The sequence below is a fragment of the Pipistrellus hanaki genome, assembly GCF_964339955.1.
Source record: "Pipistrellus hanaki genome assembly, chromosome: 7".
NCBI lineage: Eukaryota > Metazoa > Chordata > Mammalia > Chiroptera > Vespertilionidae > Pipistrellus > Pipistrellus hanaki.
In genome coordinates this window covers 67,080,490-67,107,992 of record NC_140509.1, presented here as the reverse complement: position 1 = coordinate 67,107,992, position 27,503 = coordinate 67,080,490, and the positions used below count along the sequence as shown (strand labels likewise).

Genomic DNA, 27,503 nt, shown 5'->3' with positions numbered 1-27,503 from the left:
TATTACTCTTTTATTAGATGAGTTCATGTGTTATTACAGGAATAAAAGGGCTAAACTGGACATCCGAATCCCTGCATTCTCTAATGTATCAATCCCTCAAAAAGTGTCACACTATACCAATAATTTTCCTAAGAGATTACTGGTATTCTAAAATCTAGAAATTGGCCATATATATCAGTTGCATAAAACAGACAGATATAATCTCAAAATCAGGTAAACAAACAGCTATTACCACTTATGACATTTTTATTGGCATATGACAATTTACAAGAATCCCTGTTGCATTATACATCACACTGAGTAAGAATCGTTGAGCCATCTACATTCATTCTTAATATTTTCGTCTCAAATTATAATTCCCAACACTTGATTTTAATGGTGACAAAAGGAAACGATAGTAATTCCTTAGTGTAGGCTGTAACTGGAAAAACCTATTTTGCTTTTTATATTAAAATTCTAAGATATTGAAAGGTATACACATCTAAAGACTGAGTCATGGCCTTTCTTAAACAGCTATCTGTTCTGGAAATATCCTTTGGTTGGTTTTTATTTTCCATCTCTGGACAAAAGGAAATGTTAATGCAGATAGTCATTCTTTTTCTGGCACTTGTAAACAAATATCCTTACCAAGAGAAACCATTTAACTTCTAAAACAACAGGAAATGTGGAATTACATTGTGGTTTTAAAATACACACAGCCCTGGCTGATGTGGCTCTGTTGTTTGTAGTGTTGTCTGTACACCACAAGGTGGCAGGTTCAATTTGCTTTCAGGTCACATACCCAGCAGGTTCAATTCCTTGGTCAGGGTACAAGCAGAAGGCAACTAACTGATCAATGTTGTTCTCCCCCCGCCTCCCACCCCCACCCCACTCCCACCCCTTTCTTCTCTAAATCAATTTAAAATAAAAATACACAAACTACGTTTTATATGCTTGACTTTTTCTGAAAAAGACAACATTCACAATCATCCTTCCTACTATATTCTGGTAGCATGCTCTTTCCTCAATTTTAATTGAATAAAGTAATGGACTCCTAAACATATCTGGATTAAAACAATACTTAAAATAAAACTTGATAGGACTTAAGTAGCTTTATTCCCAACTCCCTAGTAAATAATTTCTCAGCAAATTCCCTTTTTCTGTGTCTTCAGTGCAAAAAACACAAAAACAAAACTGCATATTTAAGGCCATGCATAGAGATTTAGTATTTAACAAAATAACTGTTAAAATAAAAGCTAAACTTATTTGTATAAAATAAAATGCTTGTGAAAACCATTCTCCTGTGTTTGAAATCAAACCCACGTCGCTTAGCAAGTAATTATTCTAACTGGAAGGGTATTAGTTGTGTCTGATCAATCCAACACACATACTTGCTTTGACAGTATTCCTCTGCTCTAGCAATTTCAGAAGACAAAACAAACAGGAGAAACCAGGCAATATTAAAGATCTTAGAGCCATAAAAATCACATATTGAGGTTTGGTTCCCAACCCCCCTTCTCTCAACACACCCAATAGCTCTTAGCAAATTCAAATTACCCTGGCTGCAATCAAGGTGCTAGAAGGATTGCAAATCATAAAATGAGAATGTAAGGGCTAAATACTTAAGATCTTTAAAAGATTACATTAGCAGAATAAGCATCATCTCCTTTTAATGCAAACATATACAACTAATTCAATTGCTAACTTAATGAAATTTGATTACTTTTATATATGCTCATAAAGCAGACATACTTAACATTGAAATTTACTATTTCGGATTTTCATTCCTTTAAGAGCAATCAGCATAAGCATAAAGGTAATTCACATTTTCAAGATTATCTACCTAAAAAATAGAACCCTAGGAAAGAAAAAGAAAAGGCCATTTTACAAACTGCTGAAATTAGGGGGCAAAAAAAGTAAAAACAAGTTAGATCAATGCTGCAACAAACTTCCTGTCAAAACTTTTATTGTTGACATTTGAAAAACAAGTTACTAAAAATACAACTAATGAACAGTACGTTGTTTGCCAATTTTTTCTTATGGTTAGACTATAAGCTAATATTTCAACTGTCCAAAAGCTCAAATAAATATGTAAGATAGCAAATCAGATACATCTTTATTTTGCAGGATATAATCCTCTTCCATACCACAACATCACAATTACAGATTTTGTTGTCTTAAAAATAAAAATGTTTAGTAGGAATGGGGTTTTTCTTTGCTGTGTTTATTACAAAACAGTTCCCTCTCTCAAAGAATAGCTGTTATCTAAGACCATGACTCATACTTTGAAACAAAAACTGAATACTGAATTTTGAATCCAAATAGTAATGGCTCTTAAGTGTGGTTTTTATAGGCCACTGCTTGCTCTCAGAAAAAAAAGGAAAAAAAAGAAGAAAAAAAAAACGAAGAAAAAAAAAAAAACACAAACACATCAATAAACTAATACTTTGTAATCTAACTTTTATGAGCTTGTATTTCTTAGTTCTTGGCAAAGCTGTTTTTCTTCTCAAACATTTGCTGAAGTGTTAAACTAACTTAAGTTTACCAAAGTAACAACTTTTTTCTGGGGTACACTTCAAAAATTAGTCACCCTACAATGTAGTGTCTTTGAATTAAGGAAAATGTTAAAACAGATGTATACAGTTAAAAATAACTAGGTGTGGTCTCTATAAACTTCTGTTCAGAAACCTGTATGTAGAGCTAACGTTTACTTCAGCATAAACATTAACAAACAGGGAGGGAAGAGAATCAGATCTTTCACAGAGCTGTACTTGACCATATCTTATAGACAAAGCAGAATTACAATGCATGTAACAAAAACAGTAAAAGTATTATTTTTAAAAGTTGATAGTTACAAATAGGGTACATTAACAATTTTCTACTTTACTTCAGTACAATTTTCAACATACAGTCTACTGTTTTTCAAGATATTTGAAGACTTAAAACAAAACTTCTATAGACTACTTGCAAACAGTAAAATTTAAGTAAAATGCTTACATTCTTATTTGAAAACAAAAATCATGTAAAAAAAAAAAATGGTGGGTGCAAGTTCTGTTCTCTGTTGCAATCTCATTTCAGGTTTATTATTCCTAAAAAGAGAGAGAAGATAAAGATTAGCAAAGATATAGAGTATGAAAATGACCTATAAAGTCATTGTTCCTAAAAACTAACTGGCCCACCAAACCCACGAATCTGTTAAAGTCACTAACAACTTGTAATTTTCTACCTTTTCTTCTTTACGCCTGTCCTTCTTTTCTTCATTATTTTCTATGGTCTCTTCTTCATCTTCAACAATCCCGTCCCCTTGGTATTTGTCATGAGTCCATTTTGGACTGCTACCTGACTTTTTGAAGTTAAAGCGCCCTCTGCCACGTTGAAAAGTACCACGACCTCTTCCTCTTTTGGCCCAATAATCGACACCATCATCTCTGTCATCATGCTACAGAAAAGGTAAAAATGATCATCACTGAAATGTCTTTCTTATAAGAAAAATTATTATACCCCGAAATCATAAGTCATGGAATAAACTCCTGATTTGGTTTATTTTTACTGTTACCAAGTAAAAACAGAGAAATTGAGTAACTTGCCCAAGGCCACAGCAGTAGACCTTTGCACTACCCTGTACCATATCACCTACAGAATACATTTCCCAGTAATCTTGGTAACATAATTACATTTTACTGCTTAGTTAACCCAAGCATTGAGAGCTGCCCAGACAATTTTTTTGGAGAATCTCAACTGCTAAATTACTGCCAAATTTCAGGTTGTTTATTTTTCCTTCCGTTTATTTCAATCTAAGTCCACTTGTTACTATTTATATTGCATGTAAATGAAACCAATATTTTTCCAAAGACTTTACATGAGTCATAAAGATGTAAAAGTTATAAAAATATCAGTACAATATCAACATTAAACAGGTGGTATGAATTATACCTTACATATGGAAAACAGATTTTAAATCTGAGATTTAAATCTAAATCTATATATATTACATATCAAACTTCAGGGCTAGGTCATCTCAAATCATGATGGCATAGTCTCTAGAGAAATACCTCAACTTATTTCTTCTTTACCAACCTGAAGTACTTGAAGCTATTATATCCCAATCTTAATTTTTCATTAACTGCTTCCAAACAGATTCACAAATTTATTATTCCATTAATCAAAACATTCTGCAAAACTATAAAGTATCTGACTTTGTGGACAAGTCGATGAATATTATATCCCAAACTTTTCCTGTAATATAATTTAATTAACTGCTACCCCCCATACACAAATGAGACATAAGGTAAAATGATGTCACTGTAGGAGACAACAGGCCTAAATGCAATGTTGCATAACCTATGGACTACTGATTCTGATCAACTGCCCAATGTTGATCAATTATATGATATGAGCACATTTTTCAAAACAGAATGTGCCTTTGTGCATATTCATTAATACAGGTCACCATCCTGCATGACTTAAAAAGCTCAATTACATATGCAATTAACAGACTATATAAAGGAACACTTACAATTCCTAATAATCTATCTTTACCAAACAAATGAAACATTACTAGCTAGAGGTGTGCAAGGCTCCATAAAAAACAAATTTAGCAACTATCAAAAGTATAAACTTCAATGCCATAAAGTTTAATTTGAAACTGGAAATAAACTTTTAAAATAGTCTGCCATTCAAAATAATGCTCATGCAATTAGATAATTTCAGACTCCCTTTGGTATCAGCACACCCAACTCCAAAGTTGTTGTTTTCTGTTTGTGTATTTACACAGTATTCCATAAATTTGTGGGAAAGGCAAAAAGGTTTTGCTGTCAGAGGCATGAATTTGTATCTTAACAGAAACTGTGACTTTTATTTCATTTTAAAAGAGAGAGAACCTTGAGGAAACACAGATAATCTGTAGTGTCCAGCCCAGTGTGTGACAAAAAAAAAAGGACTCAATCTACTGTGCTATAAATGTTTTATAGTGTTTACTATGGGAAGTCACTATTTCTGATCACTTTCTATTTATTTACTCATCCAATCCTCACAACCACCCCACCAAATACTGTTACTAATATCACTTCAGATATGAAAAAACTGAGGCATAGAGGAATTGAGTAACTTGCCAAAGGCCACAGCATTAGACCTTTGCACTACCCTTACCACATCACCTACAGAATACATTTCCCAATAATCTTGGTAACAGTGAATGATTACCACACAAGGCAGCTAGGAGTATAAAACAGAAAAAGCAGCAGCAAAGCTAGATATGCGGTTAAACCAACCAGTGCTTTTAAATTTATAATAATTTGAAATTTAAAATTATTAAAAACAATAGCTAGAACATTACACTATATATTGTACTTCAGAAGTGATATTTTTATGCTAAGCATACTAATCCTCAAGTTCTAACACCCAAACTAACTCTTAATCCTCAAATTTAATCTTACTACAACTTTTAAAAAAAATTTCACAGCCCTGACTGGTTTGGTTCAGTGGATAGAGCGTGGGCCTGTCGATTCCAGTCAAGGGCATGTACCTTGGTTGCGGGCACATCCCCGGTAGGAAGTGTGCAAGAGGCAGCTGATCGATATTTCTCTCCCATTGATGTTTCTAACTCTACCCATTTCCCTTCCTCTCTGTAAAAAAAAATCAATAAAATATATTTTAAAAAATAAAGTAAAATAAATAAAAATAATTTCACAAATGATAAAAGGGCCAGAGAAGTCAGGTATGTGCAGTACACAATTAAAAATGTGATGCATGGAGGTCATTTTACAACCAAGATCTTCTGAATCCCATTATCTCTTCTCCATAGAATAATTATCAAAAGGTTAAATTCATTAAAACTCCAATCTCAAACCCCTTTTCCCACCAAGGGTTTCCTCTTCCTCAGGATACAGCATCAACTCACCACCGAGAACTTGCCCACTGCAGCACTTTTCCATTTGCTCCAACTTCATATACTTGCCCTCCATAGAATTTCAGGTTCTAAGACTATTATATCTCCAGGAGTACTTATTATTGAAAATATCTCCATATCTGCATAAATCCAAGTTTTAAGATAGGAAATTTCAGAAAAGTATGCAACAAATGTTACTATTACTCAGTACTGGAAGGACAATTCCGTGCTTGCAGAACCCCGGCTTTGGAGCCAATGAATGCATGGCAAATTCTGACCGCACTTCTGCTAGCCATGTAGTATTAACTTTGGTCAAGCTACTCAATTTCTGTGCCTCACTGTTTTTCACATGTAAAAGTGAAATGATGGCCCCACCTAAAAAGATTTTATAAGCATGAAATAAACACAGAATTATGCCCAAAGTATCAATAACTAAGCATTGTGTTTCATTAATATATATAAACCTTCCATGCTAGTAAATTATTTTAAGAGGGGAATGTCTTATAGTTTTCAATCTCATTTCCTCAGAATTATATTTTTGTTTATACTCAACACTAGCTGTCTAAAAATCTACTTATCTTTACAAAAAATCTTTTAAATTTAAATAGCCATGTAAAAACCAGTTGTCATTTCAATGGCTCATTAAGAACCAAAGTAGGCCCTGGCAGGTGTGACTCAGTTGGCTGAGGATCTTTCCATGCACTAAAAGAGGTCACCAATGGATTTTTCTCTCCCACATCCATGTTTCTTTTCTCTCTCTCTCCCTCTCTCCTTTCCCTTCCCTCCCCCTCCCTCTAATATCAGTAAAATAACGTGTTGTTTATTTTTTAAAAAGAACCAAGATAATTAACTTTGGGACTTGATTTACAAGAAAAAAATGTATTGTGTTCATTTTACTTCTAGTAAACATCAGTTTGTACCAAATGCACATGTATGCTTAATACAGAAATGTGAATTTTTAAATATAACCAGAACAGCAACATATAAAATATTACCACTACTTCTTCAAATAACACACCTATTAGTAAAACTGCTAATTACAGGCCATCCCAATTTAAGGTAAAAATATGATATCAGGTTATGAAATAATACCACAAAAAAATGAAGGGTATGGCCTAAATTAAATATTTGTAAAAAAGTACAAGTATTTTTTAAAATCTACTAATTTTACCTCTCATTTATCTCTTTTTGACTTTTCACATATGATCTACTCTCTGGCATTTTTACCATCACCCAACTCCTTACCCCATCTTTCAAAGGCTGGCCTTTTAATCTCTCCTCTTCTGAGAGATCTTATATAATGGCTTTTGTTGTGATCTGTAAAATGATGGCTCCTAAATTTCTCTTTCTCTCTAGATATGCATTAAGCAACTATCCACTGCACATCTCTTCTTGATTTATCTTGGGCATTTCAAAAACAGAACTTAATTTCCTCTTTCCCTTGTATCCCCTATATCTCAAGAGAATTTCATCTCAGTACCAATACCCAACTAGAGGGTCTCTGAGTAAGTCCCCCAAAAAGTTACTTTTCTCAAATCTAGCCCTAGCTCACTCAAAATCACTCAGATGTATCTGTTCACAACCATGATTCTTCTAGAACTGTTTAAAACCCAAACTTACAAAAGTATTATGGCTTTCCACAACTTAGCTCCTGCTTTTGCTTTATTTTCCAGAACTTATACCAAGCATCTAGCCACCTGAGTCCTGGAATTCCATGAATCAAGATATTTCAGTTCTGTTATCTACAGTACACCTGATCATTTGTAAAGCTCAAGATTCAAGCCAAGGTCCTTTACAAATTTTTCTGAATCACTCTTTCCTTTGCAATAATCCACCATTTCCTCCTTTGGAGAAAATCCACAATATATAATTAGAATGCCTGCTTCTCCCTTACTAGTTTCTAAGCCAAAAATGGAATTATTTCATATTTCTCTTCGCACCCTTCAGACCTAGCATAAATGTTATACATAAATTCTTAAATCAAAAGAGATGGATCTTTTAAACTGCTCTATATTATAACAATAAAATGCCTTTCACTTTCCAGATTGTCAATTCAAACAACTCAAGCATAAATTTCTCCTCATAGGAGTATAAGCAAACATTATGCATAATGTACTCTATAAAAATTTAGCATTTTTGGACTCTTGGTCATTCAAGTACCCCAAAAAAAGAGGCAATTGGGAACTAATTTCTGAAACAATCATATTATCCATTCTCCAAACAAAATATCAACCTACTTCAGAATATAGCTCTATCCTCTAACTTAGCTAATGTGTCATGGAAATTCATTCAGGTTTATACAAATAATACATTCATAAAAGCGAAATGAAAGATACAATTCTGTAAATCCAGTACTCTCTTCCTATTTCCTCTTTTTCTCTAGATATGCATTAAGCAACTATCCATTGCACATCTCTTCTTGATTTATCTTGGGCATTTCAAGAACAGAACTTAATATCCTCTTTCCCTTGTATCCCCTATATCTCAAGAGAATTAATACATTCATAAAAAGTAACTAAAATAATTAGGTCTGCATAACTAATCTCTAAAACATGACTTCCCTGAGAAGCTATGACAAAAATGTATGTTTCTGTGGTAATAGTTCTGGTGTTGCCTTAAGTCTGTGTCTGTAATGCAGGACAGACCCTTCTCCTCCATGTCAAACTGCAAAAAATTTCCATCACTAAACTAGGGAATCTTTCATGAACCACCTCCTCTAGTTTCATTCCTTAGAAAACTACCTCAAGGAAGTAAAGCATCACAAGGAAGCATCAAATGAGTGTATATAGCAACTTCCCATAATGAGATTTCTCATCCTCCTTTTATTCCAAAGTTAATAGTCTCCCTGAAATCCTTAATTACATGTAGAATTCTTCTCCTTGTCTTTCATTGAAACTGGATGTGATAATAAACAGTAAATTTTAATGAGAAGTTTCTACAAGTTTCACTGTCTTATAGACAGATAAACCATATTTAAGTTCTCTGAAGTGGCTATCAAATCAGGTATAAATTTTAGATACCCTGATCAGCTCATTGGTGATGTCAATAAAGAACAGACAGGACTAAAGGAACCCACATTTTCAGTACTTCAAATCATCTGGGTAATGAATGAACTTTTATTTAAAAGTTCCCACATTATGGTGAAATCTTTTCATAGCAGTGAATATCTGTGTGCTTTCAAAATTAATGCAAACCAAATAAAGACATATCTAACACCCACCAAGAAGTACTTCTTGCTCTTTGGGGTATATTCTGGATCCCATTCCTCTTCCTTCGGTCTCTTTTGAAAAGTAGTATTTGAGTTGTTTGGACCAGTATTTGTCCCAGCAAAAACTCCTCTGGCTCTTCCTCTGCCTCTAATTCGAAACTGATTAACATTAACAAAATTGTTTAGTAATGCAATTAAAGGTATTTAAGTTACATGCAAACTCTTAATTTTACTGCAGTAACAAAAAACTTATTTCCTAATTTCCTTCTTAAATTCCAACTCATAGCCACTGAGGATGGAAAAGATGGCCATTTTATATCATAGGCAAAAAACATTGCCCTCTGAAGTGAGGTTAAAAAGAAATGCACAAAAACTAAGTATTCGAATACTGCACTCTCCATGACCTGATCTAATATTTTTAAATAAAAATAATCAAATTGGTTCTTTTCCCTTTGACTAGCCAAAAGAGTTATCTAATTCCTTTGAATTGTCACAGTAACCCCAAGTGTTCAACTATACCTATCATCAGTTAAGTAATGCTCTTCTTTTTCTCAATGATCTACTCAATGAACTCTAAAATATCCAAGTGGAACTCGATCAAGATAGGAATCTGAATCTGAAAATTGAAGAGTCAAAAAGAAAATGCACTACTAAGAAGTTATTAAAGTAATTAAAACATGAAGGTAATATGTATGCTATGTAGAATAAAAAGTTATGGTTCCTAGAACTTGAACAGGGAAAAATCAAAATGAGAAAACATGGATTTTTAAAAACGGGTCTCAACCTATTAATCTCCTTGACCTAGAAGCACTACATATAGTTATTAATTCCAAAGTTAAGAAATGTATTTAGTTTATATTGATGCTTCTAAATCTCAAAATGGCATTTCTTTTAATCAGGCAAAAACATTTATCACTCTGTGTAAAAGAAGTATCATCCCACTCTGGACCCTCCTACCTTCCCCTAAATGGCATTTCTTAAATGAAGACATTTCAAATACAATTTCATTTTTCAAGACTAATTCTAACTGTATAAGTAATGACTCATTACAATGTCCAACTCTTATAATTTAACTTTCCTATGTACAGTATTCTAAGGTAAAGTCTTATCAAATGATCAAGGATAATTTTATCACTTACAAAGGTTCCTCTTGGTCGACTAACTCCTGGAAAGCCCGAGTATTCTTTCAGTTCATGGTGAGTTTTAAATTCTTCTTCTCTTTCCTTCTTAGTCTCCTTTTCTTCTCTAGAACTAGGAGAAGAAGGTGATGCTGAAGAGGATGAAGATCGAGAATGATCTTGCTCTCTACTTTTATGTTTACTGAAAAATAAAGAAAACAAGAAAAATGTGCTATCTTTAAAAACGATGAAGAACCTGTTGAATCTTATAATAAGAGGGATAAGGGATATTTTTCAAGCCAAAAAACTATCCCCTATTACAATGATACATAACTGAGGTAATTGGGTAACTTTGACAGTCTGTTTCCATTCTCCAATATTTGTTTTACATTACTACTGAAAATCATACTACCGTTTCCCTGAAAATAAGACAGTGTCTTATATTAATTTTTGCTCCCAAAGATGCGCTAGATCTTATTTTCAGAGGATGTCTTATTTTTCCATGTGCTAGGTCTTATTTTCGGGGAAACATGGTAGCAGTCTGGAAACTTCAAGTATGAGGTTCAGCTCTTCCATATTTTTAAACTTTTTTTGTTTTTGGTGTTATTTTAAGGAAAGGAAAAAGAAGAGTAGGAAAAGGCAAGTTTCAAAATGACTGCAGTTTGTATACCATGTGAGAATAGTTGGTATGGTTTGGGCCATTACTCCGTTATAGAAATAAAAAAACACATAACAGTACAATAAAAACACAAGTAAAATCCACCATTTACCTAATGAATACCAAAAATAATAAATAAATAAAAACGATTATCTATGATACTTAGTATTCCTATTATTTATTTGACACTATGGTGATCAATATTACATGATTCTAATACAACACCCGAAAAAGTCATACCTGCAATAACTCTTACCACTGCTAACAGTATCCATGGAAACATTACTTTGAAAGAATAATACACATTGCTATTTCATAAAAACTAATCCTTCCTCCCCCCATCTCTCCCATGTTAAACCACTAGATATCAGTTTAAAATTCTTGTACTCTGGGTGTTATGAGTTGAAAAAGTGCGGAATCAAGCATAACGAACCAAAGTTCTTACACAAACTGTTTCTAGAAATGCACTGCATTGAAGTCCAACCTCCTGATGTAGCCTGGATAATAGGACACATTAATTTGTCATTTTTTTTTTCAGTGTTAGCTTGCTATTCCAAAGTTTTTGTCCTCATCCACCATAAGCCGAGTAAAAGACAAATACATTTTTGCTGTAAAACAAATAATTTTAATTGTTTAAATTTAAACATTCGATTACACAGTCAAAATTGAAAGCAATTAAGCTGACAATTATTAAAGGCTAATTAGAAGCTAAAACCTAATTCAGACAGTTTAAACAATTACCTGTCATCTTTGTAAGATTTGTATTCCTTGTAATCTTTTGGAGTTTTTTCCTGCTTTCTTGATCCACTGGATTCCCTGGAGCCCTTGGAATCCCCCCGTTCTTTGCTTCTTTCTTTTCTCCGACGATCAATGTCATGCCGAAGATCAGCAGAATCACACCTTAATTTTTTATCACCCTATAAAAAATAGATACAAAATAACTTTCAGGGGAGAGAAAGAAGAAAAAATATATTTATGTACATATATAGCCAAATTTTATGCCAGTTTCTAAAGTGACATTTTAGGATCAGGGGAAAAAAAAGGATCATAAACTACTTCCATACTTAATTTTTGTTACAAAAACTGTAGTTGGTTCTTTTTACTAAATCATGTACACAAGAGCAATGAGACCAGAAAAGTTATTAAAATCTATCTTTAAAATATCCTAAATTCTTATGCAAAACAATCCATCAATTTTTATGCAATAAAATAATTATTTTTCCACTCAGCAATCCTCATTATCCTTCATCTTTCAAAATGGCATTTTTTAAAGTACTTGAACATTGACAAAGGTTATAATCTAGTTGTGATGTAGCCATCTGCCTATAAAGTTAAGATATCCTAAAGTAATAGTTCTAATTACTTAAGCCTCAATATCATCAAGCTCTTTCCATAGATGACCAACCCAATAAAAACCACTTAAAGGATTCTGTAATTTCCATAACATGCAACTAGAATATGATTAATGAAACCAATTCAAGTTAAACAAGGGTAGAAACAAAGCCAGAAAGACATTATTCCCAATCCTGTACTCAGTATCTTGGGCCATATACTGCCCTTTCTCAATTCAGGTATTGCAACGGACATTAGTTTAACTGGGTCACAATTCACCTCCTTCTTGTTCCATTGCTTTTTCAAATACTATATAATTTAGGAAGATGGAAAGAGGAATCTAGGAATGAAGAAAAATTACACATCAGTAAGATGCTAATAATGTGGACATCCTTGCTAGTATTCAACAATAAGTAGTACTGGGAAGTCTAGCTAAAATATTCATAAGCATTCATAAACCTGAAAATGTAAGTATACCTCCAAATAATATCAACTACTCACCTATTTGCTCCCAGGCTAACCAAGAAAAAAAATCTAATCAAGAGCAAAAGTATCTAATCAAGAACAATACCTATTCACCTAGGTATTACCAAGCCCACAAGTACCAACCTAAAGGAAAGTGGAAATAGTTTGTAAACTCTAAACTATATATATATTACACATTAACATATATATATATAATTCATTCAGACAGGAAGATAAAAGATAAAAGGCAATGTCATATCCACTTGTCCATCCATCAGTAGTAACTATTTTTCCCCCTCCAGTTCAAAAACCGTTTGTAGTAACTAGAGAAGCAAAATACTCAAGTGTCGGAGCACAAGGATAGACTAAATTGTTGGCAAAACAAAACCAACACTGAATCCAAGGTATTAAAAGTAAAAGCCAAAATGGGTATTCACTTTTGAGAATTGGCTTTTCTAAGATTAATATATCCCATGCAAAGAAACCCTTTCTAATCTCTACATTCCATATCTAGTAAGTCATATTTAAAATTTATACACAACTATTGAAAGCTTCTAGTAATAAAAGTGCAAATGATTCCATAATAGGCCCGTTGTTCAACAACTTTCCAAAACAGATGTATTCTCATTTTTCTGAATGGAAAACCAATGCCCAAGAAGCTAAATGTTTTCCAAATATCAGACAGTATTTGGTGACAGCCAGAATTTCAACAAAGCAGTACTTCCAAGTCACCTAACCTTTTCATTACAACTGCTCCCTTTCTACTTTTCCCCAGAATATCTGAGCGCCCTCCCTAGCCCCACAAATAAATTTCATTCTCATAGAGCCCCATCAAGCCAGTTACTCAAGAGTTCTCTCTCAAGTTTAAAAACATTCACCCCCTCAAAAAACCCACAAATACTCTAATAGTGACACATAGTTTTTGTTCCAAACATTCATTTGTAAATCAGTTATTAGGATGATTATTTCTTAGTCCAGATAAAAAATGCTCAGTAGCCATGGTATTACTTTTGTGAAGAACCTACAGGTATTAATTTAGGCACACATAAATCAAGGAATATTTATTCCAGCTCATCCATTTCATAAAACTTTATAGAAACCCTAATATAATTTGTATCATTGCTTTTTAAATGTCCCTTAAACTGCCCATTGATTCTTTACCCTTTTCTTGGAAGTAATTTCTTCCTTTCATTAGCATTTTTTAAAATTACTCTTGACTTAGGACATTTGAGATCTTGCTCTCCACATCTATCAACAGTTTGGCTCACATAAATTCTTATAAAAATTCACCAAAAAAATAAAATTCTACTCTTGGTTTCTTAAATAGTATACTGTCAGCCTAATTTCTTCTAGGAAGGGAATATTGTGTATGCGTGTGTGTGTGTGTAAACATTTTGCCTAGACAAACTATGCTTCATACAATATTAACAAAGCTAAACTTAACATTATAAAACTGTCCCTTCAAAACATACCTTTTGATTTTCTTCTTTGAAAACTCTCTCTTCCCCTGCTAAACGGGTATGCTTCCTCAGGGCACTTGGAGAGATGTCAATTCTCCTTAATATAAAATAAAGTCTATTTGTAGTCACATTAACTTAATGGCACAAAAAAATCCTTATAATTTTTCATTTTTTGAAAGAAATACTGGAAAGGTATTTCTCTCCCAATCGACTAATTTTTAGCATAGTAAAATTATTAATCTAATTACTGACAATTAAGGAATAAAACTATTTCCTTTAAATATGTATTAAAATATCCTCAATGAAAGAAGTAATAGGATCATTTACTAGCATTTCTAAGTGTCCCCAGTATTTCTATTCAGTGCATCTTTAATTTTATTCTGCACCTTTCCTTGCCTTTTTAAGCTTGTGTCTGTCAGGTGCAACTTCTCAGCACTTCCTCAGCAATACCAAACACCACATTTACTATGTAATAAGTACTATTATATATTTTATAGCCAATAATAACTAATTGTCACCACCCTGCAAAATAGGCAGTTATCCTTATTTCGTAGGTGGAAAAAAACTAATGTTCAGAGATTAAATAACTTGTTCAACTCAATTAAGTGATAGAGCCAGGATTTGAACATTTACACTTACCTGACTTCAATGTTCATGCTCATTTCATGAAAAATAATTCTACCTCTCCACCAAGCATTTTTATTTTACAAACTTACTGGAATTAAATTAAAGGGTTACTCTAGGCATCCAACCCCCTCCCCAAAAGCAAATGCGGTAACTATTTTAATTCCATACTGGGAAGTAATAAAAGAGTATTTTAAATCCTAACAACCAGCTTAAACCAAATAAACTGAAAATTAAGAATAAACGATAAATTACAAACTTTTCAAGACTGGAAATATATTCAAGGTATAAATGAGGAATAAAACCAACCAAAGTTCATTTGTATCATGATGATAACAGTTCCAATATAATCTAGTTTAAACTGTCTTCCTATCAAAATAGCATTTTTATATGCCTATTCAATAGTACACATACCTGTGTATCTCGGGGCTCTTTTGGCGGGTACTATGTTCTTCAGTGGCTTTCTGATAGGAAGTGAACCTCTCATTTAGGGTCATCGCAGGTGATTTGAAGTATTGCTCTGTTGATTTAGGAGAAATACTGCCCAATTAGTTATCTTACTTTAAGAGGGATATTCATTTGTGACAGAAGGGCATGTAGCAAGTGAAAAGAAAATAAAAATATTCAAGAAACGTAGCAGAAAGGAATCAAGTATTACAAGAGTTCCTCCTACCCTGTCCCTTTTGTAACTCTTGTACCTCAACAGGAAATTGATATAAAGTTCCTCACAGGTCCCTGTCAGTACTACATATAATCCAAAAACAATAAATAGATTAAACTGAGTCTTTAATTCCATTTCAATAATGCACTATTTCATCAAACAGAACAAAAACAAAATGTAAATATCCTTATACCTTGCCAATTATGAACAAATGGAAGTTACTTCAAGTAATCATTTGTGGAACTAAAAATGACCTAAGTACATTGCTGGTTTAGTAAACAAAATTATTTCATCGAAAACTATACTAACAAAATATGGATTTAAGAAAAAACTTAATACTATTTCAATTAGAAAATATTTTTCAATTAACATTCATTAATTATTCCAAAAATCTGGCATTTTGGCAAACCTGACAGCACATTTGATATTAATGCCTTGTCATTCTTTTAACAATTTTTAAATTAGTGATATCAATACTAATTTTTAAACTAGTTCATGGTATGTTGTAAATGTAAAATACGAAAGACGTGTAAGTCATGAAATGTTACATTACGAAGCAAGCTATCTGCTTAACAGGTCAACATACATCTGTGTCAACTTACCGCCCAATATCCAGCACATGTCTCATAACCAATTAAAACTTGAAACGGCCACTACAAGGGTAGTGCCTCAATCTTAATTCCATGAAACCCAGGAATTTGAGCTAGCAACTCAGTTTTTATGCCATTTTTGCCAGGAAGACAGAAGATTCAACTTTGCCTGTATCTTTCAACAGCTATTTTACTTTGAAACATGGATTTTGCCATTTCAAAACATATTCCAGGACCTAGTTACAATGAAAAAGAAAACATCACTGGGCATTTTCAGCTCTAGATTAAATAAGAGCTGTTTAGATCGGTTGCACAATACCAATAATAAAACATATCTACAGTTCTTAAAAAAAAAGAAAATGAAAAAGCAAAAAATTTTATCAAAACCTGATCTCAAAATTCAGCAATAAATTGTAAAATGTGGAGACAGGTCAAAAAAATGTAAAAAAAGAAAAATGTTAATGTTTCATAATTTATGTACCACAGTAATATGGTCATAAACTGTTTCACAAACCCAGTTATAGTCAAATAAAAGGATTTTGTTACCATGCTTAATTACAATAAAAACAAAATTCATTAATTATTCAGTTTTGAAATATTAAGTGCATAAAGAATTGCTAGTGATAAGTTTCAGCTATCACGAGTTGTTCTCGTGTCAAAAAACAAACTTTTTTAAAAAAATGGTTTTAAAGACCAATAGCCATGGTGATTCCTGAATAAGAACCTATTTCACGGCATGCTGCCTTTTTCAAAACAAAAACAAAACAAAACTTAGAACCTAACTGCCCCAAAACTCATACCCTAAACCTTTGAAAATAATTTTGAAACTACCGTTTCCCCAAAAATAAGACAGTGTCTTATATTAATTTTTTTCTCCCAAAGTTGCACTAGGTCTTATTTTCGGAGGATGTCTTTTTTTTGGGGAAACACAGAATTACATAGTGGTGTAAACAGCACATCAGAACTTTAGTTGAAATGATTACTTTTATCATCTTTTGAACCTAAAGAAATCTCACCATTATTCTAATTATTATTCATGTAATGATTACTAATCTACTTTTAAATTTCTTTAACTTGTTTACCTTTTAAAAATCCTAATATGATCCTAGCCAGTTGCTCAGTGGTTAGAGCATTTGGCCCATGGACTGAAGGGCACAGGTTCTATTCTGGTCAAGAGCACGTACCTTGGTTGCAGGCTTGATCACGGGCCCCAGTACATGTGCAGAAAGCAACCAATAAATCTCTCTCTCACATCAATGTTTCTCTTTGTCTCTCCGTATCCCTTCCACTCTCTCTAAAAATCAATGGGGAAAAAAAATAACTTCTGGTAAGGATTAAAAAATAAAGTAAAAAATCCCAATATGCCCATGGTTCAGAAAAGAGATTCCTGGTAAAGGCACATGCCCAGATTGTGGGCTTGATCCCCAGTAGGGAGGCATTTAGGAGGCAGCTGATCAATGTTTCTCACTGATGTTTCTTTCTGTCACCCTCCCTTCCTCTCTTTCTAAAATCAGTAAAATATCTTTTTTAAAATCCTAATAATTTTTTTTCTGGTTTATCATGAAGACAAGTTAAGTATTATAACAAAGTAATACTAAGACAAGATAGGACAATCCTGTTTTCCCAAAGTTTCAGGTTTTAAAAGTTGAAAGAATTCTTAATATTCAGTAACAATGCAGTTTTTGTTATAAACCTAAGCAAATACATTATGTCATACAAACACAGGTAATGGAAGGTAATCTGTAAGGACTCTGCATTTCAAATACAGTATAATATCACATTTCAGAAAAAAAAAAAACTTTCAGCATTAACAAAATCTGCATCATGTTTTACCATGATATAAAATTTTAGGGTATGTTTTAGCTCTTAACATTTCAATTAGTTTTTCTTAAATATCTTCATGCTCAAAAGACAGAGAGCACTCTTCATGAAACACTCCTTTTCCCAAATTTTTAATGCTGTCGGTATTCTTGCTGTCCCTGGGCTAAATTAATCATTAAGCATTGCTGTTCGTTTTCTTCTATTTGCAGGAGAAATTCTATTCACAATACTAAGCATACTAAACATACCTTTAACATGATGAACCAAGGACACAATGTGCTGAATAAACGACTCTGAAGTGCTCTTGCTGGCCTGAGGCAACTTAATGTGGTCAAAGATGGATCGGAATTCTTGCTCCTTCTTGACAGAATGGACAAGTGTACTAGCAAGTAGCCTGTCTTTAGTCAAGGAAGCAGGTCTGGAACATATTGGTACAAACACACACATATAAACAAAATATACCATTGGTTTGAATATGAAAATGAGAAACATTCAGAAAATAAAAAAAATAAATGGAATATTAACTAACCACCCACATTTTAAAAGCCATTTTATTTACTGGGCATTAATGTGAAATTACCTGTTAGAATCATCAAGAGGAACAGGGGCCATTTTGAGTTTGACTTCAGGACGATGAGAATCGCTGGCTATCATTTTAATCCTAAGTGGGCTCTCCTCTCTGAAGGTAGTCTTTTCTCGTGTATCCAGATTCTTGTGTAGAGGGGGACTGTAATCAAAGAGGTCTTTGAGCTTTTCAGACTTTACCTGCTCAGGTGACTGAGTTTCTTTCTTTACTGTTCTCTCAGAATTTTTGTCATCTTCCTTGTGCTTATCTTTTGTAGTGCTAGGCCTTTCCACTACATATCCAGTCTCTTTAAGTTTATAATTTTTTTCTTCTCTAAATCCATCACTTTCTCTATTGCCTTTCAGTGAAACTTTGGACTTGTACTTGTTTCCTTCCTCCTCAGTATTTCGGTGAGATGCAGTAGCAAAATTTTTACCCTGATCTGCAAGGACTGACTTCCTGAACTGTCTATAATCTTCTGTCTCCTCTGTGTCATCCCCTTCTGAATCATTAAACTTTTGTTTTCCAGATTCTTTATCACTGAAGTAATCTAGGGTTTCCTGATCTTCCCATTCTCCCTCTGCCCTTCCTTTCTCTGATCCTTTCTCCTTTGGAGCTTCTTTATCCCTGGCATTACCCCTATCAAGCAGGAATACTCTAGACTCTTCATCTGTGAACCTGTGAATAAGCAAAGAAGAGTATGGTAACTCTGGATTGCATTCACTGTGGATAACTTGCATACTTAAATGCACTGCCCAATAGCACAGGATCAGTAACGGGGGAAAAACCCTACTGAACGTGTTTCCAGATTCCACTTCTAAACATTAAAGGCACCCATATAACACTTAGGTACTGAGCTTTTAAATCAATTTATGTAACTTCCTTAATTTTGAAAAGCACAAGCCATTCTCAAAAACCTGTTCTTATTCAGCCACAGCCCACAAATCTGCACTACCATCCAAATTACCAGATATCCTATAACCTACTAGTACATCACAGCTTAAGTTTAACTTCGGAGGCTAAGAATCACTAGTAAACTATGTATTTACTCTACATCTGATTATACACAAAATTTCTGATTATTTCATTTAGCAACACTTGAAATTAGAATTCTAACCAAGTATCTGTTTCAAATATCACTAGTCAATACCACCATCTTTTCTAAGGTCAGGCAGATTTATTAAAAATTGGCAGCTAGACTATTTATACTACCACATAAGTTAAGTACATGAAATAGAATTGCATTATTTATATGTTACATTATAATGCTGAAGAGAATAAGATTTCAATGCTCTAACATAACAAATTTCTAAAAATTTTGTTTTTACATGTTAGTTATCAGTTATGCTTTACACTACTCATTTCTCGTTTACATTCTTAATTCTGAACTTACTAAAAATGGATTAAAAAAAGGAATATAAATTATTTTTATTAAAACACACAACTTTCAAAGTTGAAGAGATTTAAGTAAAATCAACCTGGAATTAACTTATAAAAAACGCATGAGTAAAAATAGCTAAATACACATAGCAATGCAATTTTAATTCTCTTAAATACAAAGAGAATTCAAAAATTATTTTCATCAAAATTCTCTGCTTTTAGTTCTTACCTTTTTAAGAATTTTCCTGACTTTGCAGTTTCCTGATCTCCACCATCAGGATAAAATGAAGAACGTCCCCTAGCCTCATCTCTTGGAGCATTCTGTGTTGTGATTGTCTTTGCAGGGCTTCTTCGCGAAGGGATGTGATGAATTGGACTATTCTGAGAAGGACTGTATCGACTAGATCCATTTCCAACAGAACCTGACCCAGATCTTTCAGGACTATGCTGAATGGAATGTGAATGCTGAGAGGGGGTGTTTTTTGCAGAGTGGGCTGTACTGAGCATGGGCGCATCAGAGCAAGATGAACTCTGACTAGGTGGCGTAGCAATTGGTGAAGGACTATGGGGTGACCTAGGACTATTATCATAAGCTGAAAGGCCAGGCCAAATATCACCAGATGTGGCTGATGATTTATTAAACTCATCAATAGATTCAGATGGGTCATGCTCAAATGTATCTTTCGGTTCCTCCTGCGATTTATTTTTCAAAGGACTCTCTTCTTGGGGCTCCCCTTCAGATTTTTTGGTTTGTTTTTCCTGAGACCCTCGTCTTTTAGAGACAGGAGATTTGCTATATCGGGATGAAGAACGAGAAGAGGATGATCGTGGAGACCTAGAGGATCTATATGACCGGCGAGATCTGCTTCGGGATCTTTGAGAAGAAACGGATCTTCTTTTTGGACTTCTGGAACGTGAACGACCTCGTCTAGGACTTCTAGAGTGTCTTCTGTTCCAGACAGGTCTATAGCCTCCTCGATGATATCTACCTCCTCCACCTTGATAATATCCTCTACCCCTTCCTCTGTACCCATAAGGTCGTCTCATTCCTCTATTATTTCTGTAATCTCGCCGATAATCTCTAGAATAAATACGATCTCTACTACGAGATCTTGAATACGTCCTGGAACGAGACCTAGAACTAAAAATGAAATAAATATCAATGCAAAGAAAAGAAACTATTCTGTCTTACCCTTCTAAATAGTCCAGGTTGAATATAACATGCAAATAAATTGTCAAAGCTAAAAATGTACATTAAAAAACAACACATGTACACAAAAGTAAAAGTTTACTGTTTTTAATGAAAAAAGTATCATTTCTAAGATAAATATTGAGAGAATAAATTAAAGACCTTAGAAATGAAGGCACAGAAAATGGGGGTAAAAATATATATTCAATAGAATATACTAACAAATTATAGTACATTTATTCAAGCACTTAATAGTGTAACAGAATTTTTAACGGCACAAAAAATATTTATCAATGAAATACCATTGGCCAAATGCATACATAATATAAAGTTAGGCTTAGAAAAATAATACAAAAAAAATCATAAACTAGTATTAATTCTTAATAACATTATGGTCACTTATTTTCAACCTATGGTTTCTATTTTCTATGCTAACTATGTATTACTATTTAAAGACAGACAACAAAAGTTAATCATTTTTAACAGAAGAGTGAACTTATGGATACCTTGAGTCAGAAATACAATAGTAAGCAACTATGAAATCATAGATTTATTGCCAAATAATTTTTTGTTACTTTATCTAATTCATCTCAACACATATAATAGATAAAAACAAGTAATCACCAGAGTGCACACAGCACAGTAAGAATCTGAGATATAGAGCCAGACTAGCTGGATTCTCATCTAACATCTGCCATTTATTGGCTTACAACTTGGACAATTTTCAATTTCTCTAACTGTAAAATGAGGGTAACAACAGGTCAATTTGACAAGATTCTTTGAGAATATATTAATAAATTGAGCACTATTTTATATAGTAAGCACTCCATAAATATTAGATGTATCATATCATTACTGAAAGACTTAACAAGGATAATAATTCACCTGTATCTCTTCTTTCTAGAGTGTGACCTTGATCTTGATCGAGAACTAGACTGTGATCTAGACTTTGATCTTGAAGAATGTGATCTAGAATTGGAGCGACCCATTTCTTTACTCCTAGTAAAATGAAAGACCAAAATAGGTTAAAAAAATCACAATAGCAAGTTTTACATTATTTAAATTATTTTCACAAATTTAATTTTACAAGGAGAAACTTATATTCATCATTTTCAAATGAGTACTAAGCCAGTCAATTATTCCTAACTAAAAACTTGCATGAAAGGTATCCTATAATAAAATCCTAACGTGCAAATTATCCAAATGGAAGAATTGACTAGCGGAATGACTGGTTGTTATGATGCACACTACACTGACCACCAGGGGGGCAGATGCTCAACATAGGAGGCAACCTGCAGAGGTAATGGAGGGAAAGGGGGTAGTGGGTGGCACCAAGCCACCTGCCCACAATTTGGCCCTGATCACTGGCCAGGTCTAGAGACCCTACCCTATATGTTGGGAATAGTGTCTTAGATTTAAAAATTGAAACCTGGCAAGGCTACTCAAACACTGCTTCAGTTTTTCCACCCATAAGATAGGGAAAATGGTTCTACTGCCTCAGAAGGGTCATGTTATGTACTACTTTTTATAATCAGGGCAAAAAAATGTAGCTGCTCATACAATAGCAAGATGCCTTTCACCTGTATGGAAAGTATGGTCACTGGTGCATGCAATATCCTGGATATCGAGAGGGATGTCCGACTGCTGATTTAGGCCCAATCTCCATGGTCAGACATCCCCCAAGGGCACAGGCAAATTTTGTGCATCAGGCCTCTAGTTGTATATATTGAAGACACAACAGAAAATTTCTATGGACTGCCCCACTTATGTGCCTCAATCCAAAAAGGTAGAAGTCAGAAAGAGCAGTAATACCATACTGCAGCAGTATGTTAGATATTACTAATCATGCCCAATATAAATGACTACCTCCCCCATAAAAAAAAGATCAGAGTATTACAGAGAAGAAACCTGAGACAAAGAAAATACAAGTAGCCTAATACTGAAGAAAAATAAACCTACCAGACTGTCATCACAATGCTTTATGGCCTTGAAATGGAACTAAACTGACCACTTCATGTATACAATACTGACTGGAATGGTTGACAAGTCTCCTAGTAGAAAAAAATCTCTGGAGTTATGACTCTACTCTCAATATTTCTAACTGCAGAAAATGAACTTATATGACAATGCCTAATGTACTCTGTACCTTTCTGGTAAGAAGATGAAAAATAATAAAAGATAAAGAAACTAGAGAGAGTGCTGCAAGAAAGAGATTGGAGCTATAAGGAAAAAAGAAATGGATACCAGTATTCTAACTTTTCCAAACACTAAATTACTCAAAATTTATAATTCCTATAAGTGACTCACTAACTTCTAATAACATGCAATTGCCATATATTTAAACCATTTCTCCTACCACCAAATATTTTTGAAGGCATTTATTTTACCTACCTTGACTTTGCTCAATATTATGAAATAGTATTTAAAAGTTGAATTATGTCTGCATACTTCCCCATGAGAAAACATAAATGACAAATTCAAGGTTTCCAATAAATATTTATTTTACAATAAAACATAACTATCCTTATAAAGACAAATATCACTTTGTCTTCTTTATTCTAAGTAAGTAAGAAATACACAAAGACAGTATGCTCTTCAGATGTAGTGAGGACACGTAACACATTTAAAAGATTATGCATGCCCTAGCTGGTTTGACTCAGTGGATAGAGCATCAATCTGCGGACTGGAGGGTCCTGGGTTCCATTCAGTTCAAGGGCACATTGTCTGGTTTCGGGCTTGATCCCCAGTAGGGGGCGTGCTGGAGGCAGCCGATCATTTTTTCTCATCATGGATGTTCCTCTCTCCCCCTCTCTCCCTCTCCCTCTCCCTCTCTCTCTCTCTCTCTGAAATCAATAAAAATAAAAATTTTTAAGATTAGGCACAGTCATCAACTTTCATTATATTAGCACCAATATAAAAGGGAAAACACTAACTTATGGAACTCTCTTGTATATGTAAAAGATTAATTGGACAAGATTATTTTGTCTTGCTTTACTTTTAAATAGCTTTGTGTGTTCTGAGTCTTTAAATAGATGTGTTTATAGAAATAAAAGCAGACACACAACTTAAGAAGCAGGAGATAAAAAGAATCTTTTTCCTAAAACTAACTTAAATCTGGCTTACTCTGTACAAGCCACCAAAACACACACACACACACACACAGAGCTTCAGACCACATCAATTTTAATCATTCAGTCTGAATCATGAGTGTTGCAGTCACGTTTTCTCAAGCTAAACTGAAAACTAGAAAAATGAATGTTATATACCTTGGATTTTATGCAGGTTAGAGCAATCAAGTGAAGTCTTTGAGATACTGTAAAATTCTTCCTGAAGAAAATGTTCTCAGATAGTAAACTCTAAATTCAAATTCCTGGCAAAAAATAAAAAATATGTTTGATTTATGGTAAATTCAATATACACAGTTTATAATGCCTCATACTCAGCATTACAATAATCTTAATAAAGGCACTAATGATTTCAGGGAAGGGAAAATAGACTTAGGAAATACAAGTTCTAACCATAAAAGCTTAAAGAACTTTTTTTTTGTTTTAATTGGAATGCAACAGTATATCATGAAACTGATAATGCCTTTACTTTTTAAATACTTGAATTCTAATTTCAGCAATATGGCTTTTACAAAACATCCTACCAGAAAATTCCAAAGAAACTAACATAATGCCATCTTGACATATACATGTAGTTAGTATTCTTAATTGCTATAAATTTGTAAACTTCTCTAAAATGAGTCAGGGGAGATATTAAGAGACCTGAGAATCAAGCTAGGAAGGAGGAATAGAAATCTAATGAGTGAGGGAAACATACTAAAGTAAAAAGTAGTATAAATAAGTAAATAGCCAGAAACAGAAACAAAGGATTTCTAAAGTGCATGCATACTTCTAGTTTTAAAAATATTAAGTCCCTCAAGCGGGCAGAGAAAAACTAATCTAAATTAGTGTGTTATGAAACTTTATTCTGACCTAGAAGTCCAATACTACTGAGATTTACTGCTGGAAGTGATACAAGGTGCATTTTACTTAACAAATCTAAAAGGCTAATTTTAATTTCTATATATCCAGACAAGAAACAACAGCCAAGTCTCTACTGTCATGATTTTTGAAATTCTAAGAAAATGTATATTAAAATAGCAACATGAAGGGGAGAGAGGCTGTAGGCTGTTAAGACTAGTGTGTGCGCATGTGTGTATATATGTATTATTGTGCACAATCTATAAATATATTCAACTATCCATATGAAGAGTTCAATGATAATATTTAAAAAACGGCATACAATGTTTTATAATCTTTAATATAAAAGATAATTTTAACATTTTACATTAATCATATCTAACAAAGTCAAAACAAAGACTCTAATCAACTCAGCTAATTTTTTTAAATGCAAATCTATGTACAAAGCACTGTGCTAAGTATTATGGATATGTGGCTATGTAAGAGATCCCTGCACTCCAAAAACCAACTAGGAGGAAAAGAAATAAATCATAGCAAACTAAGTATCTAAAAACCAACCATGTGCCAAGAACTGTGCTTACTTTTAAATCACCTCATTTAATCTTCACAATCTCATAAGCTACATATAACTCATCTTTCAAATGAAAAGAACTCCAATCTTTCATAATTTCTGAATTTATAAGGTTCCTATGCCATGCACTATTCTAGAGTTAGAAATACAACACTTTAAGTGAGACATCTTGGACCTTTTGATTCCCTACCCACTTCTTTATTAATCATTGTATACTACACAGAATTCACTAGTGTTAAACTAATAATTTTGAATGATGTTTCTGTAAACTCCCAATCCAAAGCTCTATGTAGAACTGAAACGCTTCCTCTATTTCTACAAGTCTTCTCAGACAACTAGTACAACTAGCTATGCACATGTCAGTCAATAAACTAGAATTGAGCCTATCAATTGATAAGTTTCTATAATTCTGTTTCCCAAGTCCTAAAATACTATTCTTCTACATGAAGAATCAGCTCTAGTTAAATCTCCTTTGCCACCATTTTAGTTATCTTAAGGGGAATTCCAGTGTTTACCACACGTAACACGGAACTCATGGTATCCTTAAAACAAGATGCTGTAAGCCATCAGTAAACACTTTAAATTGATTCGCTAAGAGTTATTTTACACACACAATCCTTCCCATCAAATTATTTATCCTCAATTGTCTAGGATGACATAAAAACGCAAATAAATTTGTAGCTGTTTTTCCTATGGAAAGGTTCATATCTAAACAGCAGCGCAACCATTCCGAGTAGACTACGATAGGGAAAGAGAATTCACATGAGGAATAATTCCCCACAAAATTGAAAAGGCGCTGCTGAGATTTGCCAGTACTGCTGCTTGCTTCTGATGAGATAAATCTTAAAAGTAAATAAAGCCAACTTAACGGACTTTATTTAAACGAGGGCAAAGTCACTAGCCTCAACTCACCACTCCCACCACCCATTCATTCACCCCACCAATATCATGGCTGCAACATTTCTGACACAATACAACGGGCTGAATCATTTGCTAAAAGGACATGCCTTCACTTGTACCGCTGGACAACTAACTGCCCTTTCGGCCCGGAAGTCGTATGACCACGCTGAGATTGATCGACCGAGGCCCGCCGCTCCCCATGCTAGGAGTCAGTAACCAGGCACCAACTCCTACAGTCAACGGTGCACGGCTCCTCCAAAACAGAGCGGGTTGCCAAGGGGATCCGAGAAGATGAACCACGGAGGGAGTTTTCCCGAAACACCAAGGGCCCCCGAGGTGGAAGCGGGATTCAGTTCCGAGAGACGGAACAGCATTCTACACTCATAGTGAAGATAACTAAAATGAGGCGTAAACCGAGGGACAGGGGTTTAAAGACGAAGCGGGGTGTCTCCCGCCCAGTGCACTTCGCTGCAGGTCGTAATCACTTTACCAAAAATCCTAAAGGCCCAGAAGAAAGGTGGCGATCCCAGCCAATGAGGAGAACCCAAGTTGCACCACTCGCGGCCTCGGGAGCCAGAAGGCGGGGAACCGAGGAAGGAAGCGCGCGTGCGCGGGCCCAGCGTTCACCCGGGCGCGCGCCGGGGTCCAAGCCGAGGCGATGGGGGAAGGGTTGGAAGAGGATGATGTGCGCACGCGCTCGGGAAGGCCGCGCGCGCGGTCTCGGGGTCTCGACCAGGTTTTTAGTCAGGCGCCCGCGCGCTGTTCTCGCTGCTAATTTTCCCCCTCCCTCCCCCCTACTTTTGGCTCGTAGTACCTCGAAAACCCGAGGGAATCTGACGGAGAAACACATAAATAACGGCACAACGTCTCCTGGGTTTTTCTGTCGCCGCCAACCCGCCACCACCTAACAAAAGACTCGGTACCCACTATCCTTGAATGAATCCGCTACCCTGAATGCAGTACGAGGCCTACCTTGACACGCGAAGCCAGGTTCCCGGGACTTAATCTTCGTGGTAACTACACAGCGGCCATTTCCCCGACTGAAGAACGGGAGGAAAACCATAGAGCTATCTTCGACGCGCTAAGCTCGCCTCCGTCACTTCCGATTCGGGGCGTGTCCTCCGGGGGCC

General features: G+C 34.4%; 1 protein-coding gene across 14 annotated transcripts; it reads right to left on the bottom strand.

Moving 5' to 3' along the window:
* Positions 1–1,221: 1,221 nt before the first annotated feature.
* On the bottom strand, positions 1,222–27,503 carry BCLAF1 (BCL2 associated transcription factor 1). 14 transcript variants are annotated; one of them, XR_014795598.1, is made up of 14 exons: positions 27,346–27,482; positions 24,204–24,307; positions 21,823–21,936; positions 19,978–20,889; positions 18,384–18,530; positions 18,052–18,221; positions 15,146–15,251; positions 14,120–14,204; positions 11,592–11,767; positions 10,214–10,394; positions 9,087–9,233; positions 3,206–3,418; positions 2,977–3,068; positions 1,222–1,837 (listed from the first exon to the last, which is right to left on the bottom strand). XR_014795598.1 is itself a non-coding variant. In XM_084890775.1 (13 exons), exons 3-13 carry the CDS (start codon positions 21,924–21,926, stop codon positions 3,063–3,065), a joined length of 2,763 nt encoding a protein of 920 aa, XP_084746901.1. In that variant the 5' UTR covers positions 21,927–21,936; positions 24,204–24,307; positions 27,346–27,503; the 3' UTR covers positions 1,929–3,062. The 14 variants fall into 14 exon arrangements, 11 of the variants coding, with proteins under 11 accessions (XP_084746901.1, XP_084746909.1, XP_084746902.1 ...); XR_014795596.1 differs by having other exon boundaries at positions 1,734–1,837; positions 18,384–19,046; positions 27,346–27,503; XR_014795597.1 differs by lacking the exon at positions 1,222–1,837 and adding an exon at positions 11,296–11,458 and having other exon boundaries at positions 1,929–3,068; positions 18,384–19,046; positions 27,346–27,503.